The 19599-nt window shown below is 38.8% G+C and overlaps 1 protein-coding gene across 2 annotated transcripts in view; it reads right to left on the reverse strand.

Moving 5' to 3' along the window:
- LOC144044643 (protein shisa-8) overlaps window positions 1–19599 on the reverse strand; it is a 101442-nt gene that overhangs the window by 58853 nt on the left and 22990 nt on the right. For both annotated transcript variants that reach the window (XM_077559171.1, XM_077559170.1), the window contains one exon: window positions 514–629. In XM_077559171.1, coding sequence (XP_077415297.1) covers window positions 514–629 — 116 coding nt within the window. The remainder of the gene's footprint in view (window positions 1–513; window positions 630–19599) is intronic.

Below are 19599 nucleotides of genomic sequence, written 5' to 3' on the forward strand. Positions count from 1 at the left end.
ATTTTACAAGAGACATTTTCAGACAAATCTCTGTATTTCTCCATAAGTACAATGTGTGACTACTTTTGCCACCACTGCTTTTTTTTGGCGCCTCTCATTGTGCTTTCCTATCCAGTACGTGTCATACCAGCTAACCAATGGAGACTGTACACTGTACTTAACTTTGACAATAGATGACAAAAGCATTACTGCTTTGTGTGCTCATTTCTCATCACTTCCAGTGTATGTTCTACTTCCCCTCTCTCATTCTTCTGCTCTTATTACAGAGGCTGCTTGTTATTTTGGATTATGTGTCACCAAAAAAGTCAAACGAAACTAAAGGAAGGACAAAATATGCGGAGTTAATCTGAGGTCATACATCATTATTTTTCCTAACATCTTAGCAGTGTTCATCTTGGGTTCCAGGACTTTGACTTCGCCTCATATATGACACAAAAGTAATAGTACTAAACAAAAATGGCCACCTCAGTCAGTCTTGTCAGTTTGAGGGTGAGCTTTACTGTGAGGACTGACCGTTGTTGGAGCGTAACGCCCTGGCCGAGATACCGTTGGTCCCTATAGGGTGGTGTATTCCGGTTCCATCCACAACTCCCGCCTCGCCTGGCTGCTTCAGCAGCTCTGTCAAAGTCCTGAGGAGGAGACGAAGAAGAACATTACATAAAGCAAAAAGGGAAACAACAGAAAAAGTGACAATTACTGTAGATCAGAGGTGGGCATGGAGTTCCGGAGTCCTGCAGGTTTTGCATGTTACCCTTCTCCAACACATCTTATATATGATCAGCTCATCAGCAAGCTCTGCATAAGCCTGAAAACGAGCCTGGTGATTGGAATCAGCTTGTGTCGGAAGTGAGAAATCTCTAAAGCCTGCAGGACTCCGGCCCTCGAGGACCGAGATTGCCCACTGCTGTAGATGCTCGAAATTGTAGTGCAGAGAACCTGAGGTTAAAATGGTAAGGAGTACATTTTCAATGTAGACATCATTAGGAAAAATCCAAACAGCCTTTTATATAAGCTGCCCAGTGTTCGTCTATAAACTTCCAGACTCTAACAAAAAGCTCTTTTGAGTTCTCGTCCAAAAAAAGTGAACTCAAAGATGAAAAGGAATACTTCTGTGGATGTTTGCCAATGGGAATGTCGAACAATGAGTTTGCTATCTTTTGTTGTTGGACCCGTTTGAACAAGTTCAGATGGGGATGACTCAAAAGCAAAACATTTGCTGAAAAAAATCTCAAACCTGCAACAGCAGATAAAAGCTGTTTTGAAACAGACAGCTCTATTTTAATAAACGTAAATGTTTCATTTGTTGAGTGTGCTGCATCCTGGAGCAACATTTTATAAATAAACACAACTTAATTCACCTGTGTGCTTCTTTTTGAGAATTGCGTCTATATAGTTGAGTGGACCAACTCGTGTGGACAACTTTGTTTTAGCGTTCATTCAATACTTGTTTTTAATATACTTTAAAGCTACTAAACATTGTCTTCACAAAGTGTTAGGCGTAAACATTTGGCTACATAACAAATAGATCGTTTAAAAAAAAAAAAAAACGGAAAATCTCCTGAAAAATATTGCCAAATGAGCATCTATCTATCTATCTATCTATCTATCTATCTATCTATCTATCTATCTATCTATCTATCTATCTATCTATCTATCTATCTATCTATCTATCTATCTATCTATCTATCCATCCATCCATCCGCCCGCCCGTCTGTCCATCCATCCATCCATCCATCCACCCATCTGTCTGTCCGTCCATCCATCCATCCATCCATCCATCCATACATACATACATACATACTTCCACCTGTCCATCCATCCATCATCCATCCATTCACCCATCTATCCATTTATTCATTTACCCATTCGTCCATCCATCCAATCCATCCATCCATCCATCCATCCATCCATCCATCCATCCATCATCTATCCATCCATTCATCCATCATCCATCCATCCATCCATAATCTATCCATCCATTTATCCATCATCCGTCCATCCATCCAGCCGTCCATCCATCCATCCATTTGCCTGTCCATCCATCCATCCATCCGTCCTGCTTGTCCCCAGGTATTTCCAGGTGAAAGGCAGACAACACCCTTGACTAAATTCAGTTATTTTGCTCAACTTTACAATATTTGCCTACATTTCATTTGGCCAGTAACCACCACAATCTCCTTAGTTTACTATTAAAAGTTTTGCACAACCCTGTAAAAACTCAAAAATCCTCCCCTGAAATAATGATGCCTGTGGGTTATAAGAGCCCTTATGATAAAACATGAGCAAGCGCAGCAGCTAAAAGCTGTCACAACAGTGCGACCTCCAATAGGTAGCCTCGCTCTCACGCCATGACGCCATATCTGCATGCTTTGCCACACACACTCACCTGCGGCGTGTGAAACCTACATACACAGAGTGCAGAGTACTGTGTAAGTAGGACCAGTGTAGAGGAGTTTTTTTGCTACAAATTGCGGCCAACCTAGACTTGTGTCATTTTCTTGTCAGTATATGCACAAAGGTGAATCACAAAGGGCATGTTGTTTAAAATGACTTGAGCCATAAAGAGTCTTTAGAAGAGAGTGGCGCTTCACACATCATCTGAGTTGAAGAATATGGACAAGAAAAAACATAAACAAATCATTCTTCTTTTGGTAATTTACCTTATAAAGTTATTTTCTTGCATCAGTATGGCAAAAATAATGTGCGCTATATTTTGAACAATTTATAGTGTTTGTTGCAAGAATTTTTTTACAGTTGAATTCTAACAAAGCTTGAATTTTTGTACAAAACTAAACTTACAAAGTATTGCTAAAGAATGACAACTGTATATATTCTGGTTTGATTTACATATTGATGGCTACAGGCCGAAACTTTGTGTCTTCAAAACTTTTCAGGAGACCCCCCAAAAAGAGAGCAAAACATTTTCAACAATTTTGATTGATCAATTATTTGTAAAAATAACGTCCACACGTGTAGACTGACCAAAATTATATATTTTGGGGTAAAAAAAAAAGAAATTACATAATATCTATGTAATACCTAATTCATATTTAATTACTTAATAATTATTCAATAACTACATACTTAAATACCAAATTGTGACTTACGAGGTTTCCAAAAAGTAAAACGGAATGTGCCTTTTCACAAATCAATAACAGTAAAGTAGTGGGTTTCATTATCATCACTGGACTGTACAATAATAATTGATATTCCAATATTGTTTACAATGCACAATTTTTACGAAAATATCTTTAGGTGTATAGCATGGACGCCTAAGTCATTTTTTACATGTGTTTGGGGGGAGACTCACACCCACCCACACAACTTTTGAGGATTACTGCGACCTGGGGGACTGAGACTCTTTGCATATAAAAAGAAGAAACATAACTTTTACTACAGTAAGTTCAAAATGACTTGGGTGAGGCTTTTAAAATGTATCATGAATAAAGCAGCTCACAACTATTCCAGGGTCAGTACACAGCAACTAGCTGTCATTTGTGACCCTCCCACTAGATTCATATTTGACAATTGACAGTGACAATGAGCAAACTAGCATGTTTCTTATTGTTATTTGTCTTAGTTGTAAATGACATCTTCTACAAGGACAGATGTCGAGATTGAAGAGTGCAGCCATGAAGAACATAATGCAGTCGTGCTCTCCCTGTGATCTCACTTGCCCTTTGCTCTTTTTCGTCTCGTTAATATCTGTCCACTTCCATTGCATTCCTTCATCTGTCTTCCCCCCATCTCTCATTTTCCATGGCAATAAAGGGATCTCTATGGCACTTTCACTCTCTCCCCTCCCACTCCGCATGTTTTCATCCCCTTCACGATGCTTAAAAGCGCTTGTTGTTCTCTATCTCTGTCCCAGGAAAGATCGTCTCTTTCCTCCTCTGATCTCATCTGGGTTATTGTCTCAGCGTTCCACTTCCGACGTCACCCAAAAAGAACCCCTCCTACCCAACCCCGTGCTTCATTTTCATTGCTGCTGCATCAGCCTCGTACCTGTCTGACTTTTTCCATCTTGTCATCTGATTCTGTCCGTTCTGAACTGTCCCAGCAGTGTCTGGACTTTCACTCAAATTTTGAAGTCACGTTGCTTCTGTCTCGTCCGTATATTCTACCCGAATTTACCTCTGCCTGATACTGCAATAGTGTATTGTCTTTTGTATTTTCATCCCTTATTTGTTTTCTGCTGCATATGTATTATTTTCTGTTAAAAAATGTTAAAATTAACCATCTCATGGCAGCTCAAGACTTTAGATCGGTGTTGTTCATGCCAATAGTTGATACCAAGGAACTTGAAATGTTGAATGCCCATAAGGATGGATTAAAAATTCCACAAGATAAATAAATAAATAAATCATACCACAACGGACTTGTGCCAGAGGTCGTTGTGATCTTCTTCTCACGTCCTGTAAATTAGCGATGGATGGATATCAGCATTGTAAATGACACGCAGTCATTTAAACACAAATGTTTCTGACATTGATTGTCTTCTGCTGTGGCTAAAACTACTCAGTCTGCTGCTGCTGGTGGGTTTGCACAAAGACAATTCCCAAAAAGTTGGGACACTATACAAATTGTGAATAAATTATGTGGAAGTGCCAAATTTCAATATTTTGACATAGATGACAGGCCAAAAGTTTAAACTGAGAAAATGTATAATTTTAAGGGAAAAATATGTTGATTGTAAATGTCATGGTGCCAACAAATCCAAAAAAAAAGTTGGGACAGGTAGCAATAAGAGAATAAGTCAATTGCACTCAGACCACTAATGAGGTCCATTGGCAACTTGATTGGAGAATAAAAAGAGCTTCTCGGAGTGGCAGTGTCTCTCAGAAGCCAAGATGGGTAGAGAATCACCAATTCCTCCAATGTTGCGCAGAAAGATAGTGGAGAAATATCAGAAAGGTCTTTACTAGCAAAAAATTGCAAAAAGGTTGAAGTAATCATCATCTACAGTGCATAACATCATCCAAAGATTCAGAAAATCTGGAACAATCTCTGTGTGTAAGGGTCAAGGCCGAAAAAGCATACTGGATGCCCGTGATCTTCGGACCCTTAAACGGCACTGCACAGCAAACAGGAATGCGCACTGGAAGGGAAATCACAGGAAGGGCTCAGCAATACTTCCTTGTAACCTTGTGGGGCGCTATATCATACTGACTAAAGAGGACAAGGACAACCCAAGCTCTTATCAGCAGTCAGTTTATAAGCCTGCATCTGTGATGGTATAGGGTGGCATGAGTGCGTGTGGCATGGCCAGCTTCCGCATCTGGAAAGGCATCGTCAATGCATCGTCAATGCTCCCATCCAGGCATCATCACTTTCAGAGAAGATCTTGCATTTCACAACACGATAATGCCAGACCACATGCAGCACCAATTACAACATCATGGCTGCGTAGGAAAAGGATCCCGCCGGGTATTGAAATGGGCAGCCTGCAGTCCACTTCTTTCACTTCTAGAGCACATTTGGCGCATCATAAAGGGAAATGTGCATAAAAGAAAGCCCAAGACAGTCAAACAGTTCGAGAGACGCGTGTTAGAGAAGAACGGGACGGCATTTCTATTTCGAAACTTGTCTCCTCGATCCCCAGACGTTTGCAGACTGTTGTAAGAAGAAGAGGGGATGCCTCACAGTGGTGAAAACGGCCTTGTCCCAACTTTTTGGAGATTAGTTGACACCATGGAATTTAAAATCAACATAGTTTTCCCTTAAAATGATACATTTTCTCAGTTTAAACTTTTGACCTGTTCTCTATGTTCTATTCTGACTAAAATATCAAAATTTGGCACTTCCACAATTTTTATTCACACATTGCATAGTGTCCCAAATTTTGGGGATTTGGGTTTGTAATTAAAATATGTCTCTTTGTATTCATCTACTGTAGTTCTCAAACCTTAAACAAAACTCTTTGTACCCGTATCAATGAAGGGAAGACCTTTACACAAATAATCATATTATTCACTCTCACACTGTTATTATTATTGTCATATTAATCCATGATAAACTTCAAACCAAAACAGATTGCAATCAACAATCGGCTCAAGTCATAATAATACAATTAAATCTGCTCAAAACACACCAACTCATTGTTTGCAATGTTATAGACAGTTATAAGACATTAGCCACTAATTAGTATCCAAATATTGTTTATATACTGCCTAATGTATATAAGCACATATCATTCAAACAGCCGTATGGCAGCAAAATGATAACTGCAGTGATATTACAGTCGATAGTGTGATAGTTAGTGGGATTTAATCATTACAATGTGAAATACTAAAACGTTTTCAGCTTCAATGTCAAACAGCCCCCAGCAGAAGAAGGAAGACGAGCACCAAAGGAACCCTACAATCACATCTTCAATGTGTGTGATGTTTGAGATGAATTTCATTATAGCTGCGACCGACGTACCAGTTGGTGTTTGAGGCCGTTTGGGAAAAGTTTGCAAGTTAACAAGATCCGATAGAGATGTTGGCGGCAACGCTTGCGGGGAAGTTGCGTGCAAAGAGCTGTGACTCTTATCTGCCTTTTAATTAAAATAATTAGATGTAGATAAATGGACATGAGTAGACCAGATTACGGATACCTGGAAATAGATACAAACCAAATATTAACCAAGCGTCGTAAAAAGCGACTGTTATGTTCTTTCAGGCCTGTATGGAGGTCTGTGATGTAAACTACTGTTGTTCACTTACCGTGGATGCAGTATTATACTAATTAAACTGTCAGAGGAACTAGGCTTCCTCCCACATCGAAATAATCTCTATCTATAGTCAGGTTTTTATGTGAATTTTGTGAAAATGCGACTTTTGCCCGTTTCCATCCGCTTTTTTTTTTTTTTTGCGAATATGCACCGCGAGATGACGTAGTGACGGAACTGTGTGTGACAATGGGGAGTTCCAGGTGGGAATGTTGGTTTCGACGGACTGAACGGAAGTAGTTTGTCTTGTTGGCTTCCCTCCCGCATGTAAGTGAAGTGTATCGTTACATTGAGAGCTGATGTTAATGAAGCCATCTAAAATTGCATTCATGTTTTTTTATTTATTTAATTAGTTATAAAAATAATCGTGTTTCTTCGTCTCCCCAAACATATCTTGCTTTATCATCCGCCATTTATTGTGACTACAAACGTACGTGTGACGTAGTATCGGTCAAAACGTGCGACGTGTATCCGGTTTTGTAGTCGCTTATTCGCAAAAACGGTTTCCATCGCCAAAATGCGCATTTTCCTTTTTTCGATACGCTTCAAAAACCACCTCCTCCAAGCGTAAAAACTTTTTTTTTCTTCAAATTTTGGGCCTGTTTTCGAATGTCTGGCGTTTCCATTCTTGAAATTTCAAAATAAAAATAGGTGGATGAAAACCCATCTTATATCTGCCCTGTGATTGGCTGCTGACCAGTTCAGCACATACAGCTACTTTGCAGCTCAAGATAACCTATGACCCTGAGTGTATAGTGTATAACATTGAATATTTGGGAAATGTTCTTTTATTTCCTCCTATAAATTTCCTTCAATCGTCCATTGCTTTGCAACTATATTGAAATCTACTAAAGAATGACAGGATGTCACACTGTTAGAGCACCAAACAAACAATACTTCCCAGGGGCAGTGAGTGTAGTGGCCCAATTAAACACTTATTAACTTGCTTGTTGTTGTTATGACGTGACCAAAATCTTGCGCGATTAATTCATTCACCCACATTGCCCTCTCTCATGAGCGTGGTTGAGAGGAAGGCAAACACATTTGAGTTTGTAAATGGCATATCAGAGCGGGTGAAGGAGTCAACCACTGTGAAAACAAACAGCTGCAGCGGTGCAAGTTGCGCATGATCGCAAGATTGTGGGGGCTCGGTGGGCGCATGTTGTGTAACTAAATATGCTCCCCTGTTCTGAATTGCCAAAGATACTAAAAATAAAGTGAGAAAACCACCCCCTGGTCATTGAATAAGACATTCATTATTGTACACACACACTAGTTCCTGGGGGGCGTATAATATAACACAGCATTTTGGAGCTGAATCACTCCTCACTGCCACAGCAGGTTAGTGTGGCGTAAACACCACCCACAGATCATTCCAAGGGCCGCTAACCCAACGCGGATGGAAACATGGAGGCAGATACACACTCCTGCTGCTTTTATATACAACAGTGGACTCTTGAAGGTCCAACACAATCTGTTCCACCAGAAAACTAATATTCCCAGAGGAAATCATGGAAATGATCCATTCCCACATCAAAGTGTTAAACTTTGGCGTCTATATTTGTCAAAGTAAAATTGAAGCAAAAATACACCCCGGACTGGTCAACAGTCAATCACAGGGCACGTGAAGGCAGACAAGCATTTACGCTCACATTCACTTCAATCAAGTCAGGCAGGTAAAGCACAATAGCTTCAGTGTCTCATAAAACGATCATACAAATGTAAAAACCACCATGGATAATAGTTAGGGAATGGCGAGTACAAGGTATCAGTATTGGGTCTTATTTCAAGGTATCGGCACTCACGATGCCCTTTTGTGGCCGTTCTGCAGTCAGCAACTACAAATTAGTCGGTGCTGGACTAACACTTTCCTTTCTTTTCTTTGGTCCTTCCTCGGGTCTCCCGGCGGCCTCACAGCTCTGGCTGGGTTCTGAAGTGTTCGGTTTAGGTGAACGGTATGGGATTTTTTAATAGGTTTTAGGTGAACTAATGAATACACACACACGCACGCACATGCACATGCTCACCCACATACAAAATAAAAAAAATAAAAAGAGAGAGCATGTCAAATCTGTAAAATTACCGAATGAACAATACTGAGCTCTCCAAAAAAAAAAAAAAAAAGCAACTACTAATTAGAAGAATAGAAAATTGCTATTAACTCATTAACTGCCATTGACGGCTATAGACGTCAAAATTCATTTGAACTGTTGCTATTAGTTTCACATTTTTTCCCACTTTTGTTAACAAGAGTATGAAAACCTAAAAAAATATAAATTGTACATTTAGAACAGATATAAAATTTGTGATTAATCGTGAATTAACTATTGAAGTTAAGTTAATTACAATAAAAAATCATCTGACGCCCCTAATTTTTCAGGCGATTAAATGTTTTAAATGTAATTAATCACATGACTTCACTGTCATGTTTATTTTCAGTCTTGTTTACTCCCTGTCATGTTTTCCCCTTGTCATTGTCATTTTGTTTTATTGTGAAAAGTCTGACTCCTCTCGTTTCTGGTCACTTGCCCTTCCTCGTGTGGTGTCTGTGTCAACCCTGATTGTGTCCACCTTTCCCCATTACCCTCATGTGTCATCCAATCAGTGCCCTCAGCCAGGTGTGTCTTGTCATGTCATTAGTGTTGGTGTATTTAGTCGGTTGTCTCCCCCCTGTCTGTGTCGGTTCATTTTTGCTGTTGCAACTGTCGTAAGTCTTTCGCCACGTCACGCTGACCTCTTCTCCTGATCAGGATCCATGTCATGTTGTTAGTCTCGCCTTAGTTGTTTTATTAGTTCAGGTTATTTTGTATTTTGAAGTTAGGTTTTTTTTTGATTAGATATTAAAACGTCTTTTTGGACTGCACTTCTGCCTCCTTGCCCTGCCTTCCCGCATCTGGGTCCTAAAGCCCCCACCTTACTGACATTCACTAGTTAACTCAAGAGTAATTACGAATTTTATATCTGTTCTAAATGTACAATACATTTTTTTCTAGGTCTTCATACTCTTGTTAACAAAAGTGGAAAAAAAAAGTTAAACTAATAGAAATAGTTCAAATGAATTTTTGACGTCTATAGCCGTCAATGGCAGTGAATGAGTTCATTTTATGTGATTTTAAAGAAAAGTGCTATACTGGGCTATAGAAGTCTGTCTTTCAAATTAGCTGTCATTGTTTTTTTGAGCAGATTTTATATTTCAAAAGTGGTATTGGTACTTGGCATCAGTATCAGTGACTGCTCAAGTATTCATACTGGTATCAGTCTGAAAAAAGTGACAGCCAACATCCCTATTACTATTAAAACAAAAATAATTTAAAAAGTTTAGCAATGATTTCAAAGGCATACTGTATCCCTGTAACAGACGTTCCTTATGTATAATTTTAACATCCTAAATTTTCAGATCCTCTATTTCGACATACCTGTATATGCGCTATAAATTGACAATAAAGGCTTGCAATTTTATAAAATGTTGATTATTTTTTTCACGTTTAGCATGAACATTTCTCGGCTTGATTTCCTCAGATTATGATTATGTATTTGCCGGAAGGATTAACTCATTCACTGCCATTGACGGCTATAGACGTCAAAAATTAATTTGAACCATTTCTATTAGTTTAACATTTTTTTCCATTTTTTCTAACATGAGTATGAAAACCTAGAATTTTTTAACTGTAAATTTAGAACAGATATAACATTTATGATTAATTGTTAGTTAACTATTGAAGTCATGTGATTAGTTACAATTAAAAAAATTCATCTTCTGACGCCCCTCATCAAAAAAAGGGGCGTCAGATGATTAAAACAGTTCATCGTAATTAATCGCATGACTTCAATAGTTAATCACAAATTTTATATCTGTTATAAATGTACAATAATTTTTTTTCTAGGTTTTCATAAAAAATGAAATGAAAAGATTTTTTTTAAAACTATTAGAAATAGCTCACATGAATTTTGGACGTCTATAGTTGTCAATGGCAGTGAATGAGTTAATTTAAAGGTGTTAGTTCATGAACTATAAATATGTTACGCGAAGAATAAATAGTTCTTCAATGCAACAATTAAGTGTAATTACCGGTATGTATTTAGAAAGAAAAAAAACTAGGTCAGGAAAACTTTTAGAAACACGCTCTTGTGCAGCATACAAAAAAATGGAAATAAATAAAAGTATTTAAAACCCATAAATGTTGGAAATGCTGTAAATGAAAAATGCCCTTTTCCAATACAGTAAACCTTTTTTTGGGTGCGAAAAAGATGCTAAAAAAACAAAACTACAGTACCAGATTTATGTACATTATTTTTGCAAGGTATGCTCTGTCAGTCCTCATTGCAATGGTTCCGCCGGGCGACAGCCGTGACTATAAATCAACACTGGGCATCAATGTTGTGATGGATAACAATGTGATATGTTGTGGTATTGATATTTGGTCCCAATACTGCCGTTTAGCAAATTCCTCTGCAGTCATCCACTTATCTTCTCTCGTAGTCAATCAGAAGCCCCTCAGTTGCTTTAATTGTTGTGATTGGTAAGTCGATAAAATATTCAGCGTGTGTTTATCTGATATTTGAATGACTATTTTCTAGGTTTACCAAAGCTGCTTGGGAAATCTGTCATGCGATTAACTTGGATTTCTGTCCGTTAAGCTTCCTTTTTCAACCATTCTATTGTCAAACAATTGCAGCTGGTGTTTCTTTATAAGAAAGTCCAAGGCAACAGTACAGTCATCACTGTGTGTCTTTTTATCACATGATACTGACCCACCACTTTGGTGAGAAGGAAACCCACAATCACATGTGTTTGGATACACACAAAAAATGCACACACAAGGTCAATTCGCCAAAAGTAGGCTAAATGAACACTCATCATTTCAGAGGGTCTGATACACTGGTCTGTGGGGCAAAGTAACATTTTTACACAGGCACACGTAGCACACACAGTTGTGCCAGGGCTGCCAGATAGTGCTCCCTTGTAGGCTTGGTACAGAGCCTGGAACTGTCTCCCACCCTGCTGTATTCCTATTAGAGCTGACAGCTGCCAAATAATGTCCCCTGGCATGGCTGAGTGGCCGCCATGCCAGGGCCTGTTTGTGCTCATGCACTGTCTCTGAGCCACTTACATGACACACTAGAAGAGATTCCAAAACACGGCCTTCCTCTGGGGAGTCAAGCGTTGACCTGAAATTCAACACACCCTTTCTCCCTGCTAATATTTTGTAATTTGAACAAACACGATGTGAAGCTGCAATGCTAAATTTCTCATCACACATTTCTGTATAAGAAATGAAACAATTCTTCTAGTGATGTTCCACCTGTAGCTACGTTAAAGCTGGTATCCCACTGAGTGGCAAAATGTGGATGCTTGAGAACGTGTGAATGTTCGTCAGGCCGCGGCAAAGACGCTCACAAGCAGGTTTAATTGTCGCCAAGATATTTTGAGCATGTTCCAAATTTTATGGCAACAAAAAAAACTGTTTATCTTTTTATCAAATCAAGACGAAGAAACAACATGCGCTATGTTCACTCACAAGCCTTCGCCGCTCAGGGAGATAAACTAATAAAAAATATTTTTACCCTTGAAAATTCATTATTATTAGGGCTGGGCAATAAATCGAATTAATTCGATACATCGTCATTTAAAAAATCCAATCGTTGAAAATTATTATTGTATTTGTGGCATTTAAGAACAAACTACGAATGTTAAATTTATGTTAAAAATAATTTAGAATCAGTATACATTATTGTTGTCTGAACATTTTGCACAGGAATTATTTTTGAATAAATGTAACCTTTAAATAAATGTTTGTTGGATTTATTAGATTAAAATCGATTAAAATTGTAATCGTCCTGAATGACTGCAAAAATAGAGATTTGATTTTTTGGGCCATATCGCCCAGCCCTAATTATTAATATATTATGTATTATTAGTAGTATTATTGATTATTTGAATGGATAGCACTCCCAAAGTCAAATGCTAATTTCTCCGTTAGCATTTGAATTGGATTCTCCATTGACTTTAGCATTAGGGCTAGCGATGTTTTAGAATTGACGCATGTGTGTAATTCTTCTTGTGTGTTTAGTTTTACAGTAAACTCCAACTGGGTTGTCATCAATCAGCTCACATACACTCCACATTTGCTCCGCAAGCAAGCGAGTAACATCGATAATGTGTACACTGTGCGACTGTTGGTGCTTGATGAGGTTGCTAAATAATGGCCTTTTCCGCTTAATTAAGGCTCGTTTATGCTGTATTAGACGCACGATGGGAGTTCAGTGATACACTCTCTGGTTACACATAAGAAATATTTTCTAATCGGATTTGCATGATTCACGTAAGTCACCTATTTTGGTTTCAAATTGGCAAATGGTGCCCAAAGGTTAGTGATGTGCATTAAACTGTGTATGTTTTGTATGTTGTTGTGGCCAGTGATGATTTTTCAAATCAGTACCACAGAATGTTACTTTTCGCTAAAGTTTATTCCACATTTTTCCCCCCTCTCAATGGTTGCATCTTGTTGTGACAAAATGGCAAAAAGAAGCCAGCATGCTGCAGGCCTAGTGAACCAGTTGCTGGCAGGCTTTCAGTGCTGTGAAGGCGGTGTTGGTAAAGATGATGTCACAGAAAATACCATATGTCACATTCTGAGTCACTGCCCCCACTCATTATTTTTAGGGATTGGGACTATTTTAGAAACAACAGAAAGCACTCACAAAGATTCATTTTGCTCAAGGGATTTGTTCTCAAACATGCAGCGGTGTGACGCACACGCAGCCCACGCATGATTTTGCCTACACGTACACACACACACACATACACACGCACAGTCCTAGACATGCACAAATGCACAACACACACACACACGTTTGTCAGCAGGAAATCAATCATATTGCCAGGCCATCGGCATTATTCATGATAATCAATAATGCTGTGATGATGCTGCGATGCACCATCATCCATCACTATACGGTATTAGATTGATCTGTTTTGATCAGGTCTGCATTACTGTCTTAACTGTTTAAATAACTCACCCATAAAGCCATATACATACTGTGGGATGGCAAATGTCAATACACAATGACCTTAGATATTATTTGTCTCCAATCAGTTACCTCTGTCACAAACATCCGCATCCTAAGTAACCCCATAATTGTAATAAATAAATAAATTAACTAATTAATGAATTGTACTAGACAGTACTTTCAATCCATTATTACACAACCTTGATGTTTTTCTGTCTAAACTTCTGTCTTGGGTCATTAAGAGGATAAAAGGTAACTGATAGTTCAGTCATCATTTAGTAATATGATGTTCATTCAGCATCCAAATGATCAGCATGAACAATTACTGTATATAACCTTAGCATATATATGATCAATGTCTCACAATATGTAGTAGTTCAGCGACAATACCATCAAAGGCAATGCATACGCATTGAAAAAAAAAATCATAACTCGATCATTTCTCAACCGATTTTGATGACATTTACTTTTTTGTTAATGTCAAAAAATGTCCAAAAAATTGCGCATCCTTGATTTTGTTGTTTTGGTGACAGCCATGAACATGTAACGCGGCAACAATTTACCCGTACGTCGTCGTAAACACCAGCGCAGTGTTGCCAAATCCCCAATAAGGAAAGTAGAAATTGGTGGTTCTAAAAGTCGTTAAAAATCGCTAAATGACATCATTGCCTAACCTAACAACAAAAAGCCGGCAAGAGGTTTGGGAAAATGGCCAGATTTAGCGAGAAAGTCGCCAAGGTGTCAACACTGCACGAGCGTCATACCATCTATTGCTACATTCCAGGAAGGTGGGAAGTTGGATTCCTCACACTCGTATTGTACCAGTTGCAACCTTAAAGCGTTCCAGGTGAATGTAATCAACAAAGATGGCTGATTCCGATAAATTGTGTGGTTTTTTTTAGGTTAGTTAAAACTGCTTTGCATTATTGATATGAACAGAGGAATATCTAATAAGCAGTATCAGGTAGTAAACAAAAAAAAAGTAAACATTTTCTACAATCTAATTAGTCATAATTAGTCCTGTCAAAGTTAAAGCGATAACTGATTAATGAATCACAAAAAATTATCACAATCATGAATTAATGCAGATTAATCGCACTATTCATTTTTTTACCATAGATTATCCTTTAGCGTGGCACCGGATGATAAGTACATGCATTAAAGTAAAGCATGTAATAAATGTTTGTGTATCACATTCAGAATATTTGTTCATGTCAAAATATTGGGGTCATTTTTTCCCCATTTCAAATGATGCAAGTAATTAACTGATTAGAAAAAGAGAATGAGCGTGTGCAGTGGATCCAAAAATGTTGACGACGTCCCCATAACATTAAATGTCAAAAGAATTAACACATAACCGGTGCTTTTCAAATTTGGCGGGGGAAATTTTTTTTGATAAAAAAGCCTTTTTATCAATTCACTGCCATTGGCGCCTATAAACGTCAAAATTTTATTTTAACTATTTTTATTAGTTTAACATTTTTACCACTTTTGTTAACAAGAGTATGAAAACCTATAACCCATAATCTTTAAAAGAAAAAAGAAAAAAAGAAAAGATTATTAAAAAAAATAGGGGCATAATTGTAATTAATCGCATGACTTCAATAGTTAACTCACGATTAATCATACATTTTATATCTGTTCTAAATGTACAATCATTTTTTTCTAGGTTTTCATACTCTTGTTAACAAAAGTGGGAAAAAAATGTTAAACTAATAGAAATAGTTCAAATTAATTTTTGACGTCTATAACCGTCGATGGCAGTGGATCGATTAATTGTGATTAATCAAAATTCTAAGATGTGATTGATCTGATTTAAAAATGTAATTGTTTGATAGCTCTAGTCATAATACAATAAATCTATTGGGCGGGGGGGGGGGGGGTCATTGTTGACATACATAATAATGCCATGATGTATTCATTTAACAATATGTTTGATATTGTGATTGCATGCACCACCTTTTTCTGTCATGGCATTTAACAGCCAACTATAATGTTGAGACTTTAGAAACCGAATTCTCACTCTGCAAAGATTCACCACATATCAGCCATGAGGGTCAACATCTGAACCATCCATCGTTCTGACATGACTTTTTGAAAAGATCAATTCTCCCTTTTCATTCCTTTTATGCATGCACATGCTTGGCCCTCATACACAGGCTGTACATGTCATGTCAAATGCGTCAAAGTCAGGGCCAGAGTGATGAATTAGTAGCCCCACGACGCTCTGTCATCCGTGCACTGTGGGAGACACTGGATGGCCAAATGCAGAGTTAAGTGACCTTGGATTACAACCTCAGGCACCGATGCATGTGACTCGCATGAGTTATTCACCCAAGGCGGGCTTTTTAAATGAAGGTGAGACACAGGCTGGATCAGAACGAGAAAAGGATGCACGTGAGATCAGACTGGAGAGAAGGGATGCGGCGGTCTCCCAGACTGCTTCTATTTGGGGTTGAGGCTGGTTAGCAGGCAATGTGAACTAAAAATGAACTTTCCAGCAGCTTAGCTAGTATTCCCATAATATTCGATTTCCACTTTAAAACAATGCCGCTTTTTGTAATAAGTATTGCGCATGCTGTTGCTGCAGTAAAAAAAAGAAAAAAAAAGACGCTATGTATTGTGGTGAAAGAGAGAGCGGGCTCACACACACAAAAAAAGAGCAGTCAAAATGACTCAGCAGCCAACCTGTGTTTAACTCATAGCACACATTCACACATGCACACATATTGCCTTCACGGTGCGTTTACCTCAAACTTCTGCAAAGGCGCTAGAGGGGATAACAACAAATGGAAGTACGCGCACACACACGCGCGCGCGCGTGCGTGCGTGCGCGCACCACTGCAAGGGGTGTCAAGTGCAGCGTAATAAAGTAATGGATCAAAGAGCTTGCCAAAGTCTCAAAAATAAATGAATGCATCACTCACATACGCCCCCGCATACAGTAAGTCTTGTCTCCTGCCCCTCACATGACTAAGTGAATAGTTGTGATCGATCAACCTGTCCATTCGAGTGCATCATGCATCTCGTGTTTTTGCTCTATGCGCCTGCTCTCCTTCCATCTGTTCTCTTGGACGTGTACATTCGCACTACCGCATTTGAGCTAGTACTACACTAAGAGATGTGCTTCAAACCATGCTTCCTTATTGGAGGTTGAGGGATTTCGCTTTTGAGTGAGACAATGCTAGGTTGTCACACTCAAAAAAATGTGAAACTAATAGAAATAGTTCAAATGATTTTTTTTTTTTACGTCTATAGCCGTCAATGGCAGTGAATGAGATAATTATAGACAAAATATTTTCTTATTATTATTGAAAATGGCTCGATTAGGAATTGAATGAATTTTGTGATAACGTTTTTTTAAATTTGTATGGCAATTATGTGGCTTTAGTTTAGTTTCCTTCCCAAATGTGTTTCATTTTCAGCTGTTCTGGTTTTGCGCCAGGCACATGTCAAAGCGACTGCTAATCGAGTAAGAGTGGAGAAAGCGGTGTTGGTGCATTAATGGAGTGAAAGTATAAAAAATGTACCCGCTGAGTTTTCTTCTTTGATTAAATGCCAATTTTGGCCAATCTTTTTTCCCGCCAGTTAATCTCAATTCCGTTACTTCAACAGATTTCTGCTTCTGTCCCTGTTCCCTTTTTAATTGCGCTCTAACTCTGATCTTGCCGTTCCTCGTTTTCTCACACTGACTTTGTCCCTCTTTTCTTCTCTCTCTCTCTGCTATTGTCTCCCTTCTTTGTGTCTCGCGTTCTCGCTCCTCTCTCTCTGTGTCTCTATCGCTCTCTTCCCCGTTACGTGTGCTGTTTAGCTGCGCTTAGCTTCACCTGTCAGCTCGGATCAGAGCTGTGGAGCAGCAACATGACAAACTGCCCTCTGATTCACTCACACACTCGCAGATAACACACACACACACACACACACACACACTTGTAGCATCTTCAGCCCTTCCTGGCTTTCTTTGCCTGGTTTATTGCTGAGTGTGGACGCATGGGATGCGTACATTTATAATGATCTACATACAGTATCTCACAATGATTTGTTGACAAATAGTTAAAGCTGCTCTATGTAACAATTTCCCCAAAATTAGGGATAAACCGATAATCGGCCCGGCAGATAATCGGCGCCGATATTCAGCATTTCATGAATATCGGCCTCAGCCTCTTTTTTTGTTTTGAAGGGCCGATATATTAAAAACAGTTATTTTTGCTCCGACTGCCGCTTTTCTCCCCCGTCTGCTCTGAGTCAGTGGCTGTTGACTCCCTGCAGTACTGTGGCTAACCTAATAGCCATTTTTTTAGAGGCTATTTGGGAGTTATCCCAGGGTTAGCGTGTGTGTGTGAGAACAATTAGCCCACGAGCTAACAGTTAGCTCGTGAATTAGCAGCTATTTGGGAGTTAGCAAGCGGGTGAATGGCTAGCTGGTTAGCTTGCGAATTAACGGCTATTAGGTTAGCCCGTGAGCTAACATTTAGCTTGCGGGCTAACCTAATAGCCGTTCTTTTAGCGGCTATTTGAGAGTTATCCCGGGTTTAGCGTGTGGGTGAATGCTTAGCCTGCGAGCTAACAGTTAGCCCGCGAACTAATGGCTATTTGGGAGTTGGCATTATAGTTGGTGCAAAAGCTGATGGCAAACAAAAAACCTTTAACATGTTGCAAACCACAAAAGCTGTTAAATAAACATGTGCTTAAAGGGATTTAAGCAGTCAAGTGCTGGAGTTTTAATTATTTAATTATTAAAAAAATTGACACCAATGCCCCCCTTGTATAATAATGTATATTGGCTTCAAGTATTGTGCCTCCCTGACTACCGATAACCTGTATCGGCCCTGAAAAAAGCATATTGGTCTATCTCTACCCAAAATATCTTCACAATAGCCTTTTTGACCATCTATGACTGAAACATTTTCTAATTAGTAGATTAACATCTTAGCTGTTCACAATGGGTACTCCTGAAAGCCTCTGGCCAATAGTTTTCAGACTGTTTTCGGGTTTGAATTGACTGCCCTTTGTCTGCGGATGTAACGTCATGTGCCACTTTGATAAGCATTGATTTAAGTTGTCTGCGATCACTCCCACAGTGGTGCAGGACTCCCACTGATAGATCTGATGGCTTGCGCTCTTTTTAAATCAGTCTCGAAAATAGAGCCCGCTGTATTAAGATGGTCTCGTTTAACAAAGCTCCCAAATCCCCCCAAGAGCAAAACACGTGCCAGAGTTAATCTTTTTCTGACAAACATTAAGGTCTGGCCTTTCCGCATGATAAAATTTGACCTCCAAGTTGTGTGACCTTGAATTTGGAGGTGTCTTTTCAAAACAACAAATTGTATTTTTAGAAGCTGCATATCAAGATTTTCTTTTCTTTATATTCTAACGTGCTAACAAACAGATTGGTATTAACGCTTCATTAATTAAGGACGTCACGTTTTAATTAGCTATCTTTTCCCATGTGCCTCCTTCATTATCTTCTTTGGTCCCTCTTGTAGACTGCCATTGTGGTCTACTATATGTTTCTTGTCTTTCAAACTATTACCCAGGCCCATTCTCTCAGTGCATTATATGATGAAACGGCTTTGCCAGCTTTTAAGAAATGTGATTGCCCAGCCCTAATGTGTAATTGTACGTTCACTTCATTTATCAACTCTTCACTTTTGCAAAGTTAATGGCAAAATGAAATATGCATCAGTTGGGTGTGCTTATGTCGTCCAGTTTAGTGCTGACGGAGATTATAAATGGGCTTTTGTGGAGGTCTGCTCCTTTAACCATCTTTCAACACGTGCTTGCCCTTTTATATGCTGCTGACATAAACAAAGCATTCCAATATCTCACTGGAAAAATGAGACAGACATGCATCAAGGCAACGAAATAGGATCTTC

This window comes from Vanacampus margaritifer, chromosome 2, assembly GCF_051991255.1.
Source record: "Vanacampus margaritifer isolate UIUO_Vmar chromosome 2, RoL_Vmar_1.0, whole genome shotgun sequence".
NCBI lineage: Eukaryota > Metazoa > Chordata > Actinopteri > Syngnathiformes > Syngnathidae > Vanacampus > Vanacampus margaritifer.